Source organism: Microcaecilia unicolor, chromosome 3 (assembly GCF_901765095.1).
Source record: "Microcaecilia unicolor chromosome 3, aMicUni1.1, whole genome shotgun sequence".
In the NCBI taxonomy this organism is placed as follows: Eukaryota; Metazoa; Chordata; class Amphibia; order Gymnophiona; family Siphonopidae; genus Microcaecilia; species Microcaecilia unicolor.
The window spans coordinates 361,024,487-361,049,490 of record NC_044033.1 but is presented as its reverse complement, the minus strand read 5'-3'; the positions used below and the strand labels follow the sequence as shown (position 1 = coordinate 361,049,490).

The window sequence follows — 25,004 nt, the reverse complement described above, 5'->3', positions numbered from 1 at the left end:
TAGTGGCCATTTTTGTCAGCCACTTTTAGATCCCTTTCATGTGTTACCCACATTAGAGAACTAAGTTATTACCTTGAATGTTGCTGAAAGAGGGCATTGTACACCATTCTGCCAGCTCTGACCTACTGCTAATCTCAGTACCAGGGAGACACTTTGCCAGTGGGACACAACCTCTGATCTGCAGTTAACTGTGAGTAAACGTGCTTATTCAAATAAAGGACTTTTTCAAAGAGATTAGTCTTCAGGTGTATGCAGGTCCCTGGAGCACTTTTAGGGGGTACTGCAGTGCACTTAAGGCAGGTGGACCCAGGCCCATCCCCCCTACCTGTAACATTTGTGCTGGTAAATGGGAGCCCTCCACAACCCACTGTACCCACATGTAGTTGCCCCCTTCACCCCTAAGAGCTATAGTAGTGGTGTACATTTGTGAGCAGTGGGGGGGTTTTTGGGGGGGAGTTGGGGGGCTCAGTACCCAAAGTAAGGGAGCGACGTTCGATTATGCCCCTCCATGTCTTGTAGTTTCCAGTCATGTAAAGGAGCTGCCCATGCTTGTAGGGAACCCCCCCACCAGAGCTCCCCGTTATAGCACAAGAAGGCTGTGAGTGCCCAACAATCTGAGACGCACTCTCCGCCCTTGGTCTACCCATGGGCTGTGAAACCCCAGGAGGCAAACAGGCCAGGCCACCGTGCGCCTCGTCTGGAAAACCAGCCGCCCTCTCCTCCACCGAAACCTCCATGCAGGCAGCAGATGGAAGGGGAGGATCTACCACGGACTCCCTGCACAAGCCCCCCTCATCGACCCCCCTCTCTCAAAGCCAGCCTTCCCAAGTCAGAAAGGGCAGCTGTGCCCACTGGCAGCTCCACAGACCCCGATCTCCATGACCCCCTCACCTTAGAACCCACCCCCTGCTTGCTTTACCTGGCTGGAGGAGTTTTTTCCTGACGCTTCCTGCCTGCCCCCATCGTAGCTTCTACTGCAATTGCAGACCTGGCTATTTCCTTAGATCTGTGAGTATATAAAGGCACTGATACCTCCCCTGCACTCACCCGCTCTGGACTCTTTTCAAGGGAGTCACTAGCACAGTGGGACACCTCTGAAAAGCATGTCCTCCTCTCCAGCAGCTCCAGCACCGGACGCCATTGCCCAAAGCCACCTCCGAGGATCAGGAAACGCCCTGAGCCTCGAAGGAAGCCCAGCCTTTATTCCCTCCCCACTGCCCCGCTCCGGCAACCTCTCCTCCAATCGGATGCAAGAATCGGGCACAAGGGCTAGCTGGCTTCTTTTAAGCTAACCAATCATTCCAGCCCATGAGCCTGCTGGCCAAGAACACTGACCCCCCCCCCCCACCCACGCACTCCCACCTTCTTGCCCAGAGCCTTCCCAAATGGGCCCAGCCCTCTTTTAACTGGGCCCATCGAGACAAGCTCTCGGGCCTTTCTTTATGTTGATATCCGATTAGCCCAGATAAATAAATAAACGTCCAATTAGAGATCTGAGATTCTTCTTAGTTGTCAAGGAACTTTTTTTTTTTTTAATGAATTAGGGGACTGCTGATCCTAATGCTGCAGAAGGAATGAGAGCCTTGTTAACATTGAAATAAAGGTGGAGACCATGTCTTTAACCTGTTTAGTAAAGTTTATGGTGTACACCCAGAAGTAATATTTTATATATATTTGATCTAGTTAAGAATATCATGGTTTTTAAAAGAGAAATAATTTCTAGGTTTGCGAATGTCTTTGCCTTACTAGTTAAAATATGGCATTATATAGTTGACTTACCCCTGGTCTGTTACTCAGTATTGACGGTGTTCAAAAGGCACAGTTTCATTAGTGTTTCTGTTGGACTGCTGTAGCCTAATGATTAGAGCAGCAGGCTTTGATCCTGGTAACCAGGGTTTGATTTCCACTGCAGCTCTATTGCCCCAGGTACAAAAACTTAAATTATGAGCTCTCTAGGGACAGAGAAAGTACTTGCACATAATGTGTATAGCATTGGGTATGTCTAGTAGTGCTATAGAAATGATTAGTAGTTCTCTGGTTTTCATAGCCCCTTTCTCAGAGTATTTCTTGCTCAGAGCTATTATTTAAAAACTAGTAAAAGAGGCCCGTTTCTGGGCGAAATGAAACGGGCGCTAGCAAGGGGATTTGAGGGAAAGGTTTCGAGTGTCCGCACCGACTGCACCCCCTTTCTACCCCGATGCAGGTCGTGAATACCGCTGCTCCCCCCTCGTGTCCCGGCGACGCACCTAACATACCAGGGGAATCAGGATGAGCGGTTTCGTTTTGTCACGTTTTCGAAGGTCGTGGTGGGCACCATTTGTGTATCGCTGGCGCACTGGAAGGTCATTGTGAGGCAGGGGGTTGTGTCCACAACGTTCAGCAAAATGGCTCTGCCTGCCTTCCTGTTGTTCCTCTGGCTGTGGTCGCGACGTCACGGTTTTTGCGAAATGGGTCCGCCCCCGACGTAACGCGAAATGGCTCCGCCTGCCTTCCTGTTGTTCCTCTGGCTCTGGTCACGATGTCACGCTTTTGGCGCAATGGCTCCGCCCCCGACGTAAGGACGTTGTACGCGAGGGTGTGACAGACAGACAGAGGCTTCACCACCATGAAGTTACGAACCCTTCACGGAAGTGGCAGGAGTTTGTGGCCTCAATGGAACGTTCAGGTAGAGAATTATATCCGGAAGGGGCGTGGCTGGGGGTGTGGCTGAGGGCGGGTGTATGAGTGACAGTGAGAGTGAGTGGTGCTGACAGGCAGCAACAGTACAAGGCTTCAGTGTTTCCCTGCCACACTGTGAGCTTCAGAATTGGAGGTGAGATTTATTAATATAGATGCAGAAAAATAATATTTAAAGAGAATTATCTGTAATAGTTTTGAAGCGTTATAACTTTAAGTGTTGGTTGCATGGGACCTTTCGTTGTCCAACAATATAAAAAAAAACAATAGGAGGTAAATTCAGTTCTCAATTGTTGAGTAAACATTCATTTTCCCCTTTTCCTGCAGGTACATAGTCCAAAATTTCAATCCTCTCACTTCCCTCGTGCATAGTCTCAGAGCTTGACATCTCCTCATTAGATATATTTTGAAATGCTGATGCTTAAGTCTAAATATTTTGCATGGTTATTTCCCCCTACGTTTGTGTACAGAATAATTAATTGTTTTGAACAAGACAACAGGCAAGAGGTCATGCAGGGGTGCTGTAGCTCTAAGCAAAAGTCGTGAGCTTGCAGAACAGCAGGGCTGGATGAACACATTACTTCTGGCTGTCTGGATAATACCAGGCTGATCAGGTTCAAGAGCCAGACAGCTGTTAACAGTGTAATTTTGAGTAGCCCAGGAGTCAGGGTTGTCTGCTTATAGCTGTTTAGCACCACGGGCTGGACAGCTCCTTTAGCAAAAACGCGGGCTCCTGCTAAAGCGCAGAGAATGCACACACACTCATGTACGTGGGAGGTTAAACAGCTCCTCCCATCTCTAGTCTATAAAAAAAGAAGCCCAAAGGAAGAAAACTGCAGATGGACTGCCTTTCCTCGGTTCTTAAGTCAGAAGACGGCCGTGCCTACAGAAAGAAGGAAGAATCTCAGAAGCTCCCGCAATTATAACTTAAGCTTTTTTGCTGCAGTATTACAACCACCGACGAACAATTTCAGAAGCTATTGCTGTGCTGGGGATTCATGTTGGTTAAATTTGAAAAGCAGTTGTTCGGTGGACTAGTCCAGGCTCCCTTCCCTGCCTGAATTTGGAAAACTTTAGTCCAGGCTCCCTTCCCTGCCTGAATCTGGAAACTTAAGCAGAAAGAAACATCTTTAAAATTACATAGACCTGTACAGAGCACTTTCCCAGTGAGCGTGCACAGGGCTCCAGCTCATTTGCTTTCCGATCGTGTCTTTTAAAAGAGTATAATCAGCAAGAGAAACTATAACTTAAATGCTTAAACACACATATTTTTGTTTCTTTGCTTAATTTAGCACCTTTCTCGGCGAGTAAACTGCTCAGGAAGTAAATCAACTCCCCAATGAAGAATAAAATAGCTTAAAAATAACTAAAGTTTTATTCTTACATTCTCCTTACAACCTATTTCCTTTTAAATCGTTGCTCAAGACAGAAAGGAGGAGAAGACCCCCCCCCCCCTTCATCCTTAAGTGTGTTGCTACAGTTTTGTGTCTCTGTTCGTTTATTTCTTGCACGGACAACGTGTTCTATGAAAGAAGCGGCTTCCTTCTGGGAGAGAATGGTGGAGGACTGCGTTGTAAACAGCAGCCTGCCGCCCGGGACTGAAAACAACGCCTCCTCGCCCAGCCTGCTGCCCGAGCTGGTGGTAGCCACGGACCAGGAGCCGGCTGCTTTCATCGTCCGGTGCGTGATCCCTTCCCTCTACCTGCTCATCATCAGCGTGGGCTTGCTGGGGAACATCACCCTGGTGAAGATCTTCGTTACGAACAGCGCCATGAGGAGCGTGCCCAATATTTTCATTTCCAGCCTAGCGGTGGGCGACCTGCTTCTGCTGGTGACCTGCGTGCCGGTGGACGCGTTGCGCTACTTCTTCCAAGAGTGGATGTTCGGCGAGGTGGGCTGTAAACTCATCCCGGTCATCCAGCTGACGTCGGTGGGGGTCTCCGTGTTCACTCTCACCGCCCTCAGCGCAGACAGGTAAGAAAGAGGCAAGGCAAAAGGTCAAACTACTTTGGACCTACACTCCTGGTCCAGGGTCTGTAGTGCACACTGAGCTGGACACTGTGCTAGTTCAAGGACCTTATCGGGGGGGGGGGGGGGGGTTAGGGCATGGGATGGAGAAGGACGACTAACTTTTGTTTTTAACATTGCACAGTGTGTGACGTGTTTGTTTGGGGAAGAGGATAGAACCCAAGGCAGATCCGGTTCTGTTACTTTAAGACGGGAGTAGTGCTGAATGAGTCCCTCGTGTTTTGACATTTCAGGGCTGCAGCTGCTCGGTGACTTGCTGATTGCTTTGGGAAATGGACTTTAGACAATATTAGAAAAGCTCTCTGGTTTTATTGCTCATTTTAAAATTTGAAAGTGCAGATTTTAAAATCATGTAGACCCTCTTGTTCACTTACTGTACTACTACTACTGCTTACCATTTCTATAGCTGTACTCAAACAACTTGAAGCAAGCCGTATAGTCGAGGGAGAATGAATTAAATACTGAACCCCCGTTAACAATTTATTAACCGAACTGAGGGCTTATAACACAGAAGCACAGGTTTTAAATTTGATTATGTGAAATACTCTGCCAGCAGAGTGATTTCCTTTATTTGCCCGACAGCATTTCCTAGCTCCTTCAAACGTAATCAGAACCCCGACCCTTCTGGGGCTAGAGCATTATCCCCCAGACTCTATATATGGCACACAAATTAGTGAGCATATCTGAGATGCACGTGCAAATTAATAGAAAAGCCCCTTAACTACTAAAATTGGCTGCTAACAACCTGATTTTAATTGGTACTCCTTACAATTTGCAGCACATCTGGCTGCACAGTATTCCATAAAGCATGGCACCTAACTCTAGTAGTGTAGAGTGCAACTCAAAAGGTGGCATTCCAAAAAGTTGCATGCGTAGTTATAGAATACTGGGTCAGTGCGCCTAACCTGGGCACCAGCATGTGCACCAGGTTTCAGCAGGCATGAGTCTGGCAGCTAATATTAGACATGGGGAGTGATGCTAAGCGCTGTTCTGTAAAGGGCACGTACCCTTTATAGAGTAGCCTTTAGCACTGATTTTTTTTCAGCGTCCAATTTTGAGAGCCCTTTATAGAATTTCCCCCTATGACAGTGGTTCCCAAACCTGGTCCTGGAGGCACCCCAGCCAGTCAGATTTTCAGGATACTCACAATGAATATTCGTGAGCGAAATTTGCATGCAATGGAGGTAGTGCATGCATGTCTCTCATGAATATTCATTGTGGATATCCTGAAAACCTGACTGGCAGGGGTGCCTCCAGGACCAGGTTTGGGAACCACTACTCTATGAGCTTTCATTTGCAGTTATGCAGATGTTTGTCTCAGTTTTTATTCGTTCTTCCCACTCTTCTAACTCACTTAATGAGAACAACTCTGTAACCTTCTGAGTCTTGAGAGCCAGCTCTTCAGTAGTGGCTGGGACTCCTTTCCTGTCCTGATTATCAGTGGCTGGTGGTTTAACTATGCAAATATGATCATGCTTCTTCCATACACCCTTCTGCACATTGTGCCCTAAATTTCCTTAACTGTGCCAACATAATAGCTCCAGTGGTGTTCTTTGGTCAGCTGCAACCTGGGGTGGATTACTGCTGTGCAACCCCCAGATGCACTGTCATTCCCCCCCCCCCCCCCGAGCTCATCACCTCCAAGCACCCCCTCCCCCCCCCAAGGTGCACTGCTCTTATCTCCTGGGGTGCTGGGAGCAGCCACACGGCTGTCAGCTCCACCAGTTCCCTGCTCCCTCTTCCCTGGAATAGGATGTAACATCAGAGGGAGCAGGGAATCGGCAGAGCCAACAGCCGCTCATTTATAAGAGCTATTTTACTTCTGTGATTTAAACACACCCACCTCTTGTTCATGTGGCTAAAGGTAGGTACACCATGATTAAACACTTAGGGGTCATTTTACTAAGGTGCGCTGAAAAATGGGCTGCGGTAGTGTAGGCACGTGTTGTGGACGCACACATATCCATTTTTCAGCTCACTTGTAAAAAAGGCCTTTAAAAAAATTGTGCCAAAAATGGACGTGCAGCAAAATAAAAATTGGCGCACGTCCATTTTGGGTCTGAGACCTTACCGCCAGTCATTGACTGAGTGATAAGGTCTCTCACGTTAACTGTGCTGTAATCACCTACGCACATGAAGTCAGAGTTACCGCCCAATCTTCACCACACACCAGAAAATAAAATATATTTTCTGACTCACGTAGCGGATACGCGTAAAAAATGAAATTACCGCATGGGCCACACTCCAAATTGATGCACACTGGGCACACATAGGCGCCTATGTGGCTTAGTAAAAGGACCCCTTAGCTGCATTTATTGAACTTCATGCTGTAATGTCAAACTAAAAGACTTCACATAAATAAACTCTGTCAAGTTTGTAGTAGTCATAGCCACTGTGTTAATTTTTTAGAAAATCTCACAGCTTTAAAACATCAATGGTTAAAACACCTCCAACTCATTCTGTGAATTCATGTATATAACTTGTGATAATTTATGTTCATATCTTGTGAAAATTTATCTTACAGAAGTTTGGCTTGAAAATTTATCTTACAGAAGTTTGGCTTCTTCAAAATTGCACTGCTATGCCAGTGTTATGGAACTGTACTAACAATGGCCACGTTTTCATCTGTTCAGGCTTCCACAAAATAAACAACTCTTGTACACAGTGCTCAGGCTTTATGTCAGCATGCTATCCTCTGCCCATTGATGTTTTAAAGCCACATGATTTGTTATTAAAAAAACAACACACACACACACACACACACACACACACACACACACACAGTGGCTATGACTGAGGTCTTTCCTCTTCTATTTGGTTGTGTATTTTTTATTGGAGTGCTAGTTTCAGTCAGGGTGTTTCACTCAGGTGAAATGTGATAAGGAAAAGATAACATTATACATTACATTACATGTTATGCTTTTCTACCGCAAAGAATTCTCTAGGTGCCCAATCTAAAGAATCAGGACAGAACTCTGGAAATACAATAATTAAAAACTAGAAGCTAAAATGCAATCAATACAGTTTAAAAATCACAAAAATAAGTTTTAAGAGTTTTCTTAAATGTGGAATAATAAAATATTTGCTGAATATTTAAAGGTAATAAATTCCACCAATGCAAAGACTGATAAGAAAGCGTATCGTTAAATAAAGTTTTGTATATCCATCCCTTTGGACTAGGAAATTGCAAGAGAAAAGACAGTCTGCTACCTGAGGAGGTAGTCCTAATTGATAATTGAATTAGATCCCCCAAATATAATGGGTATAGTCATGAAGTATTAAAAAATAGCCATGGAACAGAGTTTTAAAAGAATTTGAGCCCTAACCGGGAACCAATGAAGCTTCCTCAATAGAGGAGAAGCTGAAACATAACTGGAAGAACGATAAACATGCTGCAGTGTTCTGCAATATTGGAAGTCTTTGTAAGAAGACCCTCATTTAGGCCCACATGCAATCCAAATGAGATAAGACTGTACCAGTAATCTATAAGCAGAAAAACTGAAAAAAAGATCTCATCTTTCCCAGTTTATTTGTTTATTTATTGCATTTGTATCCCACATTATCCCACCTATTTGCAGGCTCAATGTGGCTTACATAGTTTTATTATGACAGTAACATTACAGGATAACAGATACAATTAATGATGTGTGGAACTTGTGAAGGGGAAGAGGGAAGTGATAAGGGTTAGATATAAATGTTAGACTTTCATAGCTGAGTGGGATGATGATCTTAGATAGCACATCTATGGGTTATCTTTGTAGGCCTTATTGAAGAAATAAGTCTTTAGAGATTTGCGGAAGTTATTTGTTTCGTCCATTGATTTCAGGTCTGTAGGTAGTGAGTTCCATAGCTGTGTGCTCATGTATGAGAAGGAAGTGGCATGCATCAGCTTGTATTTTAGTCCTTTACAGCTGGGGAAGTGCAAGTTGAGAAATTTGCGGGATGTTCTTTTGGCATTTCTTGGAGGTAGGTCCACAAGGTTTAGCATGTAGATTGGGGCATCTGCGTGAAGGATTTTGTGTACAATCGTGCAGATCTTGAACGTGATGCGTTCCTTGAGTGGGAGCCAGTGAAGTTTCTCTCTTAGGGGGTTGCACTTTCATATTTAGTTTTTCCTCATAGTGTAGAAAGCTTTCATAGTCGATTTAATATGGGGTTCAAATGTAAGATGCTCATCGAAGGTGACATCCAGAATTTTTAATTGTCTTTCCAACTGAAAGGGAGTTTCTTGTGTCATTAAAATGATAGGGCATGGAGAAAGAAGGCAGGAACTAGCGACATTACAGGTTGTGGGATAGCCTGACAGAAACTAGCAGGCCTCAACTCCCTTGAAACTAACTGGGAAAATTGGCAGATTAGTACTGGTCAAGTATTTTCCAGGAAGGCAATGAGGACGTGGCTGGATATTAGGAAAACAGTTTTGTTAGTCTGTATTAGGGATGGGCTGTCATTTGCAATAACATGGGAAATATCAATGACGTATCCCATGCCACTGCATGTTGTAAACAAGGAAAAACAAACAGAAAATCCCCACATTTTTGAGTTTTTTTTTTATGTGCCGATAGCGGTGTACACTTTTTGCAAATTTCCATTAAAAAACATGGGAAGCGACATGAAATGAAAACTTTCCAGCTCTCCACCTCTAGTTTGTGTTGTGATTTTGTTTATTACAAAGCTTGGAGGTAAGTCATAAGAGTAGAAAAAGGGCTTGGATTTAGCTCACTCCAAGTGGAGGAGTAGCCTAGTGGTTAATGCAGTGGACCTTGATCCTGGGGAACTGAGTTCGATTCCCATTGCAGCTCTTTGTGACTCTGGGCAAGTCACTTAACCCTCCATTGCCCCTAGTACAAAATAAGTACCTGAATATATGTAAACTGCTTTGAATGTAGTTGCAAAAACCTCAGAAAGGCAGTATATCATTTCACTTTCCCTTCCCTTTTCAGTAGTAATTCATGGTAAGCTAGAGGTACAGTAGGTATTTTTTCTGTTTCTGGAAGTCTCACAATCTAAGTTAAATGGAGAGTTAAATGATTTCCCCATGATCACAAGGAGCATTATTGGTATTTCAGCCCTGGTTCCCCTGGTTCTCAGCCTGCTGATCTAACTATTAGTATGGGAACTTGCAATCATTTATCCAGGATGGCAGAGATCCCCAGAGAAAATGAATTAAATCTAACTTTAATAAAAAGCAACATCCTATAAGAAATGTAACTTCTATAGCTGGCAGCTGGAACACGTCCTTAACAGTGCAGACTAGATAAACTTGGCAGACTGGATGGCTGATTGGTAAACATATGTCATCATCTACAATGCTAGAAAAAGTAATCATCTTCCCCAATTTTTAAACATGGGCTTGATTTATCACAGAAAAACTGTGTTTACAAAGCTACTGATACAATTTTTTCCTAGGAATAAATAAAACTTACTTTTTGAAAATCTGCTCATACTATATCCCAGTGGTTCTCAATCTAGTCTTCGGGACACACCTGGCCAGTCAGGTTTTCAAGATATCCATAATGAATTTGCATGAGATATATCTGCATAGAATGGAGGAAGTGATGCAAATTTAAGAACATAAGACTAGCCATACTAGGTCAGACCAATGCTTCATCTAGCTCAGTACCCTGTTTTTAACAGTGGTCAATCCAGATCACAAGTACCTGGCAGAAACTTAATTAGCAGCAACATTCCATGTTACCTATCCTGGAGCAAAGCAGTGGCTTCCCCCATGAGCTATGGACTTTTCCTCTTATATATTTCTTAATCTACACTTCCCCAGCTGTAAAGGATTAAAATACAAGTTTATACATGTGACTTCCTTCTCTTACATGAGTACACAGTTGTGGCACGCACTACCAACTGACCTAAAAACAATCGACGAAATATCTAACTTTCATAAATCCCTGAAGACGTATGTCTTCAACAAGGCCTACAAAGAGGACCCATAGATTAACCATACCACCCCACCAATCCACCCCAGTCTGAAAGTCATCTTTCTATATCTATTCTCATAGAACCTCTCTCCCATCCTAAATCTCTTTGCATCACCAACTGTACCTGATATCCTGGAATGGCAATGCCATAATAGATCTCTGTAAGCCACATTGAGCCTGCAAATAAGTGGGAAAATGTGGGATACAAATGCAATAAATAAATAAATATAGCAACCACAAGTACATCACAACCTGTCACATTAATGGTTAAGGAGAGATGAATTTAAATCTAAAGATGAGAGGTTGATAATTGCAGCCCAGGATAGTGGACTACTGACAAAATGTTTCATAGCTAGTATAGAAATAATGGAAAAACAACTGCAGATTTTGAAATGCTAAAAATCTCATTACTGGATGTGGTATTCTGATGTCAGAAAAACTATATACAGAAAGGCACTGCAAGATAGGACACCTCGTCCACTGGTATCTATGTAACCACTATAATATTGCTGTGCCTGAAAAATACTGGGATCATTAACCTGGCAGAATTGTGGAAAATAAAGAAGTTGTGATAACCTGGGGCAGTCCTAGTCCCACCAATAAAACGTTTGATGCAATAAAACTGGGCCTTGTGGTAAAATAGAAAAATACAAGAATAACACTGCAAATAGAAGTGCCAATGCCAATTGACTATTCTGTACTACGTGTAGAGAAAGAGAAGAGCCTCAAGTACTAAGAAATGCAGCCAGAGACCAAGAAAAAGTGGCAGAAAGAAATAGAAATTGTCCTAATCATATTGGTTGCCATCAGCTTGAATAAATAGAATTTCCAGTCTCATCTTGGTATGTTTCCTGTGCAAATATTACACCTTATAAACTCTATAAGTAGGCTCCTATGGAGCAATACGAGGACTAAGTTGTGCATTAGCAGTGAATCTGAGAGACTGAGATCATCTACAGTATACACTGGCATAATTGTAAAGTTCATTCCTGTTGTGGTATGCATGGCATTAATCACAATAGAAATTCTTGCTTCCAAAGGACCTGTAGGAGTAAACAGTAATCATCATGACCTCTGCCGGACAGTGTAGAATAAGACATACAACTAATACATTTTGAGTAGCCCTTTGGGATAAGCATGACCTCTATATATTACTGATCTTAGTTCTAAACTGATAATTACACTACACTACATTACACTAGTGTCTTATAGCCCACAAAAAAACATAAAGTTTAATGCGAGTAACATTAACTAAAACCTGAAACATACTTCAGGAATTAAAATATCAAAATATCCGATAACCAAATTAATCATAAAAAAGTATCTACTATAATAAAACTCACCCTCAATGTTCTGAAGACAACGTTCTGAAGTCACTTAGTCACTTCCTGAAGGGTTCGTCAGTTCATGGTGGTGAAGCCACAACACTGACCATGTCACTCTGCCCCGCCCTCGCATGACGGACCAATCAGAAAAAAAACCCCTCAACATTCTGAAACACAAAGGACCATCACAACACCGTTCTCAGGCAACGCTAGGCAACGTAAGACGGACCAATCAGAGGAAACTACGTGACAATAAGGGAGGAGCATTCCCTAGCAGAATGGCTCATTCTCACCACCAACATTCTGACTTGCTGCCTGGGACCGTGGCTCATTCCGAGTTGGTCAGGACAGCTCCGTAGATCAGGCTGACATCACAGTAGCCATTATGATGTCAACTTCAGAACCCGGGGGAAAAATAAAACATGCCTCACAGCTGATCCATGTCCAGAGGAGGGTCGCTGGACATGGGTGGCTGGAGGGGGGGCAGGGGAGAGAGGAGGGTCACTGGACATGGGTGGCTGGAGGGGGGAAGGGGAGAGAGGAGGGTTGCTGGACATGGGTGGCTGCAGCGGGGGCAGGGGAGAGAGGAGGGTCGCTGGACATGGGTGGCTGGAGGGGGGGCAGGGGGAGAGGAGGGTCGCTGGACATGGGTAGCTGCAGGGGAGCCAAGGAAAACCTTGCTAGCGCCCGTTTCATTTGTGTCAGAAACGGGCCTTTTTTACTAGTTTCTTACATAAAAATGTCTTAGACATTTTTCTAAACTTTGATAGTCTCCTGACCTTCTAATAAAAAGGGGAAAGGGAATTCCAACATAAAACTACTTGATAAACAAAAGAAGCTTGTAACATTCTATTAAATTTAACTTCTTGAACTGAAGGAAAATTTAAAAGGTATTGATTTCTAATAGGTCTTAAAATATTTTCAGTTAAGAAAGAGAAACAGACCATCAAATAGGCAGGGAGTTTTCCATGCAACGCCTTAAAAGCTAAAACAGCTATCTTAAATTGAAATCTTGCTTCTAAATGCAACCAATGTTATCATAACAAAAGAGGTATAATATGTTCATGCTTGTCAGCAGCAAATATTACTTATACTGCAGCATTCTGTACCCATTACAACTTGGACTTCAACATCTTAGAGCAACTACTGTAAATAGAGTTGCAATAGTCCAATTATGAGAGTACCAGAGTCTGGACCAGTAACCTAAATACCAGCACATCAAAAAATGTACTAATGATTTGCTGTTTCCTGAGTAGCATAAAGGAATTTCTTACTACCTTATGGACCTGATCATCTAACAATAGTTCATTATCTACCATGACTCCCAGAATTCTAGAAGTTATTAATCTGAAGTGCATTATCTCTCAGTACTGCAGGCACACCCACCCACAAAAATCTGTTTGTATCTTTATTTAGCTTCAAACTGTAAGATACAACTCATGAGTCCACCAATTCCAAAAATCTAATAAGGTTGTGTTCATGCTGAGGTAACAAGATGGTGATATCATCTGCAAAGATGCAGGAATAAATATAAAGGTTGCATCCAAATATTAAATAATGTCAGAGATAGTGGGGATCCTTGAGGCACCCCACAAGAAACTTCAAATAAAAAGTCAACTATTCCTGCATTTTTACCCTGTAGGACCTCTTTGAGAAACCTCAAATCCAAGCTAGCACTGAACCAGAAATACTAATATAAATCCAGAAGATGGAGCAAGATTGCATGATATACCAGACTGAAAACACTAGAAAGGTCAAATTGAACAATTAAAGAAGTTTGACCCCAATTCAGTAACTTCTGATCTGAACTAATCAATGATGTAACTATGGTTTCTATACTAATGATAATAACAAGGAAAAATTTATTTACAAGAATAAAATATAAACAAGAATGAAAATGGTAACAATTAGGATGTAAAAGCCATGTATGTAAGTTCTGCATGTAACAGAATAAGCTCAGAATAAAAGTTCTTTTCAGTTCTTTAAACATTAGAATGAACACTTGTCAGAAATTAGTTGGAATATATACACATGCCCTATTGGCACAGAAATTAAGCTAAAAGTTTGAACCCGATCATGACTACATGATCTTTCCTGCCTGCCCCAAAGATTTCGTTAAACACAACCTGGGTGGATGAAGGAAGGGCAGGTGAGAGAGCAGGGTTGCTGGACATGGGTGGCTGGAGGGGGGCAGGGGGAGAGCAGGGTGGCTGCTGGACATGGGTGGCTGCAAAGGGGCAGGGGGAGAGGAGGGTCTTAGGACATGGGTGGCTGTAGGGGGGCAGGGGAGAGGAGGGTCGCTGGACACAGGTAGCTGTAGGGGTGGCAGAGGGAGATGTGCTTCGGGTGGGGGGAGGGGTGTTTGATATGCCGGGGGGGGGGGCTTGGGTGATGTGCTGGGGGAGGGGGGTTCTTTGTTTCCGTGCTTGTAGTTTTTTGATGTGCTGCTCCCTGCCACTTGCTCCGAAGTGGCAGGGAGCAGCGCACTGACAGCTGATTCCCAGGCAGGGGAAGGAGTAGGGAAACACGCGGAGCGTGTTTCCCTACTCCTCCCCTTGCCTTGGAATCAGCTGTGAGTGACGTAATCCTGGCTACGGAGCCTTGCTCAGCAACTCCAGGAGCCACAAACACAGGCAGTCCTACATTAGAACGTTGGTGGTGAGAAATATTATATAGGATGTGGAACAGAATATTCTACTATACCAACAACAATGCAAAAGCCAAGCATAAAACATAAGAAAATGTAGCACGAATAGGATGTGTAAGACATTTTTCAGGTTACACTTGTATCAGAAGAAATAACAATCATGGTGTACAGATAATACATTGGTACCAATGTACTATACTAAAAAGCACCTCCAACGTTCTGAAGCTGACTCCGTGACAGTGAAGGGTTTGTAGGGTTCGTGCTGCCTGTAACGCTGTATCCATCTCCTGTCCTGACGTTAGCGTGCTTCCTGGTTCGTCACGAGCAGCACTGACCAACCACACAATAACATAACATAGCAGCATGAGGCACACCAACGGACTCAAAGAATAGCGCAACCCATGTGCCCGGAATCAGATTCACACACAGAACTTCACCGAAGCAGAAAGACAACAGGCCTCAAGACTGCCGATATCACTGGGTAACCCCCCTCAGAGACACACCTTCTCTCTCCCCGCCCCCCCTCCAGCCGCCCATGTCCAGCAACTCTCCTCTCTCCCCTGGCCCCCCTCCAGCCACCCATGTCCATCGACCCTCCTCTCCCCCTGCCCCCCTCCATTCATCCATGTCCAGCGACCCTCCTCTCCCCCTGCCCCCCTTCCAGCCACCCATGTCCACGACTTTCCTCTCTCCCCTGCCCCCCCCTCCAGCCACCCAGGTTGTCCAGCGAATTCTTCGGGGAAGGCATGAAAGATCCCTAGTCTTGCCTGCCTGCTGCTGGTGCTGACCCTCCCCCGCTGCTGGATCGCTGTTCAAAATGGCCGCCGAGACTTACAAGGGAGGCCTCCAAGACTTCAGCAGAAGTATTGCGAGGCCGCCGCTGGAAGGGGAGGAGGGGGTCCTGAGACAAGGGGGAGGGGGAGAGAGGGGGAGGGGATGGGGGGAGGGGGAGGTGGGGGGAAGGGGAGGAGGGGGAGGGATGGGGTAGGGGGAGGAGGGGGGGGGGGAAGAGGGGGAGGAGGGGGAGGAGGCCATGGGAAAGTGCAGAGTTGATGCACATGTAGGGGGGAGGGCAACGGACAGAGGAGAATTGCTGCACCACGATGGATGGAGGGGGCAGGGGAGAGATGCTGCAAATGGATGCAGCACAGAGGATGTTTGCTGCATATGGATGAATGCAGGGGAGATAGCATAATTGGTGCACATGGGACACACACTACACTCCTCACTCACACAGACAGATACACACATTCTGTCTCTCTCTCAATCACACACTGTCTCTGAATCACACACACTCTCTCTCTCTCTGACACAAACTCTCTCTCACACATACTCACTCTCTGACACATACTCATTCACTCTCTCACACACACATACTTGCTCACTCTCTTTCACACATACTCTCTCCTAAAATTTCCCTTATAAACATAATTGCCATTAGAGGACAACCTTGCTAGCGCCCGTTTCATTTCTTTCAGAAACGGACCTTTTTTACTAGTTGGCAATAATTTGAATTTATGTGCATAACTTGCCAAGTGTATTGTGTAATGCACTGCACCTAAATTCTAATGCATGCAGTCAAAAGGGGCATGGTTATGAGTGGGGAAATGGGCATTTCATGGGCGTAGTTATAAAATATGGCCCAATGCACCTAAATCTACATGCTGGGATTTATGCCACATTTTCATTAGTGTAAATGGAGGCACATAGTTTTAGGCTATACTGCGCCTAAATATAGGCATCCCTTATAGAATATGCTTAGGTGGAAATGTTTTCTGTGCGGATTTTCTAGGCACCATGGGGCCCTTTTACTAAGCCGCATAGGCACCTACTTACACCCAATGCGCACCAATTTGAAACTATCCCCCGGCTACCATGTGGCCCAGGTGGTAATTTCATTTTTTATGTGCACCGGAAAATATATTTTATTTTCTGGCACGTGGCACTAACCGGGCTGTAATTGGCATTGTACGAGCGCTGATGATTACCGCCCAGTTAACACGTAAGACCTTACCACTAAGTCAATGGGTGGCAGTAAGGTCTCAGGCCCAAAATGGACCTGCGCCAATTTTCATTTTGCTGCATGTCCATTTTCAGCCAAGAAGAAGGCCTCTTTTGCAGGCGCACTGAAAAATGGACCTGCGCTTGTCCAATACATGCGTCTACAGCAGCGCAGGCCATTTTTCAGCACACCTTAGTAAAAGGACCCCCACGTATAGAATATGACCCTAAGGAGGGAATTCTATATATGGCGACTAAAGTTGCGCATGCAATTTCATTGTTTAACAAGCCAATCAGTGTCAATAATTGGCCACTAACAAGCAATTATCAGCACTAATTGGCACTAATTAGAATTTATGTGCACAATTTGCTAAGCATATTCTATAAAGTGATGTGTGTAAATCCTACCGTGCAGATCTCATAAGAGGGCATGGCCATGGGAGGAGAATGGGTGGGTCGTGGGCATTCCTAAAATTTATGCGCACTGTTATAGAATATGCTCAATCCATTCCTAAGTAAGGCGCATTTACACCAGATTTGAGTTGGCATAAATGGCCATGCCTAAATTTTCATCATGGAGACGGCACTACGTGTATTCTATAAATCATGTCTAAATTTAGGTGAGGTTTATAGAATAATGCTGTGTGGGGTTTTTTTAAGCGCCAATTTTTTCGGCATCATATATAGAATCCTCCCCTAAGCATGCCCCATTATGGCACCTACATTTTATGCCAAGCTATAGTTGTATATGAAAATAACATACACTATTAACAACATTCATTTCAAAATGAAAAAAAAATAAAGGAAAAAACAATGAAAACATTTTTCTTGCTGCTCATATCTAATAAAGAATGATCAGTGATTCAGTGCATGGGAAGAAACCTGATCTGTATTGCAGGGGCGTAGCCACGGGTGGGCCTGGGTGGGCCCAGGCCCACCCAGTTTTGGTTCAGGCCCACCCAGCAGTGGAGGCAGCGGAGCGGAGGGAGCAGGCTGAGCTCCGATCCCGCATCTGCCTCCCCAGCCCGCCACTGCCCCGCCCCCCGCCGTACCTTTAAATATTACAGTTTTGCTGGAGTCGCGGGCAGCCGGCATTGAAGACATCGGCAGGCTTACGCCGGTTCCAGCAGCCTTCCCTCTTCCCTCGTTGCAAGTCGGATGATGGCTCCGCCCTCTTCTGACGTATTTCCTGTATCTACGAGGGCGGAGCCATCATCCGACTTGCAACGAGGGAAGAGGGAAGGCTGCTGGAACCGGCGTAAGCCTGCCGATGTCTTCAATGCCGGCTGCCCGCGACTCCAGCAAAACTGTAATATTTAAAGGTACGGCGGGGGGGGGGGGGGGGCAGGAAGGAAACAGGGCAGACGGGAGAGGAGGGTTGCTGCACATGGTGGAAGAAGGGGAGAGGAGGGTTGCTGGATGGAGGGAAGGGGAGAGGAGGGTTGCTGGACATGGTGGAAGAAGGGGAAAGGAGGGTTGCTGGATATGGTGGAAGAAGGGGAAAGGAGGGTTGCTGGATATGGTGGAAGAAGGGGAGAGGAGGGTTGCTGGATGGAGGGAAGGGGAGAGGAGGGTTGCTGCACATGGTGGAAGAAGGGGAGAGGAGGGTTGCTGGATGGAGGGAAGGGGAGGGGAGGGTTGCTGGACATGGTGGAAGAAGGGGGGAGGAGGGTTGCTGGATATGGTGGAAGAAGGGGAGAGGAGGGTTGCTGGATGGAGGGAAGGGGAGAGGAGGGTTGCTGGACATGGTGGAAGAAGGGGACAGGAGGGTTGCTGGATATGGTGGAAGAAGGGGGGAGGAGGGTTGCTGGATATGGTGGAAGAAGGGGAGAGGAGGGTTGCTGGATGGAGGGAAGGGGAGAGGAGGGTTGCTGGACATGGTGGAAGAAGGGGAGAGGAGGGTTGCTGGATGGAGGGAAGGGGAGAGGAGGGTTGCTGGACATGGATGGAGGGAAGGACAGGGGAGAGGAGGGTTGCTGGACATGGATGGAAGAGAGGGAAGGGAGAGAGAAGAAATGCTGGACATGGATGGAGGGGATGGAAGAATGAGGAAGGAGATGAGATGAGGGAAAAGGAAGAGAGAACTGCACATGGATGAAGAAAATAGACAGAAGCTGGATCCACTAGACAGTCAAGTCTGCAGAGGACCCAGCTTTTACTTATGGATATAGAGCAAGAAATGAAGAAGAAAGGAGGAAAGTAAAGAAATAAATGGAATGGAAGCCCTGGAAACGGAGTTAAGAGGACCGATAGCAGCAGAATCGGATACTGGGCCAGCATGATCAGAAAAACAGTCACCAGACAACAAAGGTAGAAAAAAAATCATTTTATTTTCATTATAGTGTTTGGAATATGTCCACTTTGAGAATCAGGTGCTCAACATTAAAAGTTTATATTTATTTACTTATTTATGGCATTTTATCCCACATTAAACATGAATTAAATTGGAACCTGGGATCATTTAATTTTTTTTTCCTGGAGACAGTAATGCATTGCCCCCCCCCCCCAGGCTCTCTCCCCGGCTATAGCCAGCTCTGCAATTTTGAGGGGAGGTGCACAGGTGGATGGGGGGGGGTGCAGAGGTGGACCGGGGAGAGAGCCTGTTGTTAAACATTTACCAGCACACCACTGTCTAGTGCCCACCCATCCAACCTGTTGGCCCACCCAAAAATTGACTTCTGGCTACGCCACTGCTGTATTGTATAGAGACTTTAGCTGTTCATTAGAATTCTAGTATTCATTTGTTGAGCATATAAGAGAACAGTTTGCTGATGTTACTAATGAAACATATCCCTTTGTAATTATTTGGGTTAGTCGAAGCCCCCTGTTTATAGAATGGTGTAATTAGCCCTTTTGATCGCAACTTAGGGAAATGAACAGAGAAAAAAATCACGTCAAATAGTTTTCTTGGTGTTTCCTGGATTTGTAAATTGCTGTATTCGAGTATAATATTCTATCAGGCCTCATGCTTTCCGGAGTTTAAGTGTTGGAGGCCTTCTTTCATTCTTTCATTTCCTGTATATAGGGGTGTCTAGATCAGGGGCATAGCTACGTGCGGCCATGGGGGCCTGGGCCCCCGTAGATTTGGCCCTGTCCCCCCTGCTGACGACCCTCTTGACCCCCTTCCCGCCGCCAACCCACCGTCGCCGTCTGCTACCTTTGCTGGCAGGACGTCAGACTCAGAAACAGAACGAAGGAAGAAGAGGACCTCGGCTGGTGGGGGTTGGGGTCCCCCACCAGCAAAGGTAGGCGACGGCGGGGGAGGGTTGGCAGAGGGAGGGGAGTCGAGAGGGTTGTCGGCGGGGGGGGGGGGGGTCAAAGTTGGTGGTGGTGGCGGCGGTGGGGGGAGGGCTAAAATGTGCCCCCTTCACCTCGGGCTCTGGACCCCCCTCTCACCGAAGTCTGTCAACGCCCCTGATCTAGAGGTGTTTGGTAATCTTTGAGAATTCATTCAAACAGATCTAAATTTCTGCTCTTGTTAGACGTTTTCAGATTTGATCTCTTATAGAGGCAATCAATGTGTTTAATCTAAATTTTACCAGTTTGGATTGCTAAAACCTGATTTTGCTTTGGGATTAAGGGACCCTTTTTACAATGCTGTGGTAGAGCTACTGAGGCACTGTCATGCACCAGTCTGGCATTACCGCCAGCTCATAGCAGGAGCCGGTGATAGTGCTGCCCGCAGCGCACACCATTTCCGCTGCGACCGGAAATATTTTTTATTATTAGTGCCGGTTTAGCGCGGGAGCCCTTACCGCTTCCTAAATAGGAGGTGGAAAGGTTTTGTACCTATTACACAGCCATTTCCTTTCAAATAAAACACTGTGGTAAAAAGGGCTACCACAGGGCCCCTTGCACCGCAGTTTTGTAAAAGGGGCTCTAAGTCTCTTTCGCATGTCCCTGAAACAATTATCAAAAATATTTTTGTCTACATGCATTTATTTTTTTTTTTTTCATGTTAGGATTTTGTAATTTCTAGGCTGTGGGAAGTAGGTGTTGCGTAAATCTTTTCTGAGGGTCTCTGTGTTTTAGATTGGATTATTTTCTTTTTTTTGTTTTGTTTAACTTTTTACATTCTATTTCACACCAGTGTGTTTTGGGCTTGTTGTATTTGATCTGTATGTGTGTGTGTGTGTGTTTTTTAATGCTGGTTTACTAGTTAATGCCTCCTTTGCTACTCTGTGGAAAATTATGTTTTCATCTGTTACTACTTGGTCAGTATGAAGTGAGGAAAGACTACATTCTTTACGAAAGTGTTAATCTGATTTTTATGTCAGTCTTTTCTAAGAATATTTCATATATTCCCTTACTTTGCTTATCCCATATGTATTTTGAAGGGAATATTTGAAGATTTTGGGATGGGGCAGTACATGGAGGAATTTTCTTTGATGTATTGATGTAGAGGACCATTTATCAGTTATCTGATAGATAAGACTGAGATCTTAAAGTTAGGGTGCTAATATCTATGATGTCTAGGTATGTTATGGAATAGTTCACCGTGCTTTGCCCTTGTTTAGCAGTAAAAGTAAATCTTTCAAAGGAAATCTCCTCTAACGAACAATTTAAAACATGTGGAGGGGCAATTTCAATATGATGCCTAACTGTGACTTTGGACGTTTTGCAAAAAATGTCCAAAATCTGAATAGGAAAGAAGGTAATTTTCAAAAAAAGAAACACGTCTGTCTTTTTTTTTTTGAAAATACTGTTTTGAACAAGGTTTTGTGATTTGGACTTTTTGTTTTTGGGTCCATTTTCGAACAAAAGAAATGCCCAAGTGCAAAACACACAAAATCAAGCCATTGGGATGTAGGAGGATCCAGTATTTTTAGTAGATTGGTCCCCCAGACATCCCAGGAAAGCAATAGGGCACCCTAGGGAGCACTGCAGTGGACTTCATAAAATGCTCCCAGGTACACATCTCAACATTGCGCCATTATCTTGACTGTTGAGCCCCCCCAAAAAGAAATCCACCCAAAACCCACTACCCCCAACTGTACACCACTACTATAGCCCTTACGGGTGAAGGGGGCACCAGCATGTGAGTACAGTGGGTTTCTGGTGAATTTTAGAGGGCTCATAGTTTCCTCCACAAGTGTAACAGGTAAGGGGAGATATGGACCTGCACTGCACTACACTCACCACTAGACTACTCCAGGGACCTGCATGCTGTTCTAATGGACCTGAGTATAACACATGAGGCTGGCAAGTGATGTTTTAAATCACATTTTTATTTTGGGGGGGTGAGAGGGTTGGTGACCACTGGGGGAGTAAGGAGAGGTCATTCCTGATTCTCTCCAGTGGTCATATGGCCATTTAGGGTTCCTTTTTTATGCTTTATTCATAAAAGCAGGGCTAACTCTTAGTTTTAGTCCTGGACAGTTTTGTTCCATTATGACTGAAAAACTGTTAGGAACGCCCAGATCCCACCCTTAACACACCCCTGACATGCCCCCCTTATGATTTGAACTCACTTCTGACAGACTTCATAGAAAAATGTCTAAAAATTGGTTTTGAAAATACCAATTTGGATGTTTTTGTGAGAAAAATGTCCATGCAAATTTATTCCACTTTTTGGATGTTTTTCTCTTTTGAAAATGAGATCCATAGGCTTTTGTATATGTTAAGGCATCTTTTCCTATTTGCATTAATTAAACTATCAATGCTATATATATTTTTTTATAATAATGCTTAGGTAATTTATCTTGTCTTCAAATATGGAGTTTGGAGATGAAACCTACCATTTTTCCTGTGTGCTTATTTGAATGTCTCATCTAATAATGTCTCATTAGATGAATTTGCCTATTGCTTGTAAGGTGACAGTTTCAGACCCGATATTTGTAAAATATTCAGGATTAAAATAGGGGGGAATTTGAAGGTGGTATGTAGAGGGCACAGAGACAAATGTCTTGTTGCATCTGGAGTAAATTTTTTTATATTTTAACCCACCAGTTTGTGTTACTTTTTTATGGTATGTATATGATTTGCCCAAATTCCTTCCCTGTTTATTTTATTTACTAGCTGTTAAGCCCGTAAAAACGGGCGAGTATTGCAGCCCTCCTCTCTCCTCTGGCCTCACCCCGTCCACCGATCCTCCCCCCCATATCCAGTAACCCTCCTCTTTCCCTTGGCCTTCCCCCTCCCCCATGTCCAGCAACCCTCCTCTCTGCCCTGCTCTCACCCCATGTCCAGCAACCATGCCCTCTCCCCCCTGCCCTCCCCCCATGTCCAGCTACCCTTCTCGCCGCCGCTCCCTCCCCCCTCCGTGCCAGGCCCCCTGCACTGACCTGACAGCGCCTCTCACCTCCGTGTGAAAGCGCTACAGGCAGCAGCAGATTGCTCTGCTGCTGCCTGCAGCCCTTCCACACGGAGGTGAAAGGCGCTGTCAGGTCAGTGCAGGGGGCCAGATACGGAGGGGGGGGGGCGGGGCAGCGGCAGGGATGGGGGAGGGTGTAGGTTGGTTTGCGTGATGTTCGTTTCCAGGTGGCAGCAGCGTCGTCTGACAGTCTGACTCCGTTTCCCTCTCTGTTCCGCCCTCTGATGTCATGATGTGAGGGCGGGACAGCGAGGGAAGTCTGTACTGTGCATTTGCAGGTGAGTCGGCCACTTGCCATTTATATGTTTGATGGAAAGAATGTACCATTGTTTGAAACCTGTGTGACGGGCTGTGGTTGAATTTTTGCCAAGCCAGGTTTCCTGTATTATAGTCATGGTTTATTATCCTTTCAGTAAAATCTGGTTCTCTGTTTTTATGTCCAAAGGCTGATGATCTTAAATCCTAGATGTTCCAGCTACTAATAGAGAAAGATTTCATTGTATAGGTGCTAACATTATATTATACAATATGGTTACACAATGACAGAATAAAATATACCTACCTTTCTATATGGGAAGCTGACCACCTAGTGGTACTACCACAAGACAACCGCTAGAGGTCATCACTGTCATATGTGTACTCAGAGCTGAATGGGGTGAGATTGAAGGGTGATTGTTCTTGTCCCGATCCAATACATCACCAATGGCTACCTTTGGGTAAATCCCAAGAGTTGTGGGGGTCCAAGGAGCTAAGGGGGGGAGCTAAGGGAAAGGTTTCCTTTGGAACATGTGTGCAGGGTTTGGTTTTAGAGAGGGGCTTATTAGGGTCAGATCTAGGAAAGTATGAGGAACCATAAGGGGGAATCTGATAAGTGGATTGGGGGGATAGGATCATGGGGGTCTAACAAGGAGATCAGTGGGGGATGGAATCAGGAGGAGATGAGATCAGACTTTGGTGAGATTCAGAGTTGGATTGCGGAGCTGGGAGGAGATCCAAAATGGTAGGAAACCAGATTTGGGGAGGGGGAGAGACAATCAGAGCATCAGATTGGATGAGGGCTACTTTCTATCAGGGCTCTGGCTGTATACTGGACTGTCAGTAGCATGGTTTCATTACCACCTCCTCTTGAACCTGTACACTAGCTTTCACAGCTAGCCACTCCTCTAACCCATCCATGTCACACCCAGCTCCTATCCCTACCTGTATTAGACAGGACAGGGTTTTAACATACAGTAGACATTAGTGTACATCTGCGCTAATGACGTCTACATGGTAAAACCCACATCAGCTGCTTAGTGAAGCTTAGTAATGACACACTGTGGGGCCTTTTTACTAAGCCACATAAGGCTCTACGCACGCCCAATGTGCGCCAAAATTGAGTTACCGCAGTTACCACGTGGCTGTTCCGGTAAGTTCATTTTTGGCGTGCATCCGATATGCACGGCCGAAAAATAATTTTTATTTTTGGCCGTGCGTAACGGACACTCACCAAGTGGAATTTGGTGCACGTAGGTCGTTACCACCCAGTTACCGCGTGAGACTTTACTGCTAGGTCAATGGCTGGCGGTAAGGTCACAGGCCCAAAATGGACGCAAAGCAATTTTGATTTTGCTGCTTGTCCATTTTCTGCAAAAATAAAAAAGGCATTTTTCACAGGTGCGCTGAAAAATGATTCTGCGCACACCCAAAGCCCGCGCCTACACTACCGCAAGCCATTTTTCAGCGCACCTTAGTAAAATGACCCCTTAGTTTCTTATAAAATGCTCATCATAGCCTAAGCACACCATGCATTAAGGGAAGAAAAACCCAAATTGCTAATGCAAAGCAAAGAAGTGCAAAGACAAAAAGGAACATGGAAGTCTGTTTTTAATAAGTAAAAAGGTTGAAAGTCAAGTTCTTATATTTGTCTCATAGCTAATATGAGAAAAATGAGTGCCGAGACTGTCTTCCATAGACCATACCAACTCAAAAGTTTTTTTTTAAGTAATCTCAACAAAGTAAAACCAAGATCTTTTATCCTAGCCTTATTAACAAAATAGCTGCAAGTAATTTTTCATTCGATAAATATGACTGCAGCTGTG

At 44.9% G+C, this 25,004-nt stretch overlaps 1 protein-coding gene across 1 annotated transcript in view; it reads left to right on the top strand.

The window, feature by feature from the left end:
• The first annotated feature begins 4,231 nt into the window (after positions 1–4,231).
• Positions 4,232–25,004, top strand: part of NMBR (neuromedin B receptor) — a 61,830-nt gene continuing 41,057 nt past the window's right edge. Inside the window, exon 1 of the mRNA XM_030195111.1 lies at positions 4,232–4,650. Within this exon, the coding sequence (XP_030050971.1) occupies positions 4,232–4,650 (419 nt within the window). The remainder of the gene's footprint in view (positions 4,651–25,004) is intronic.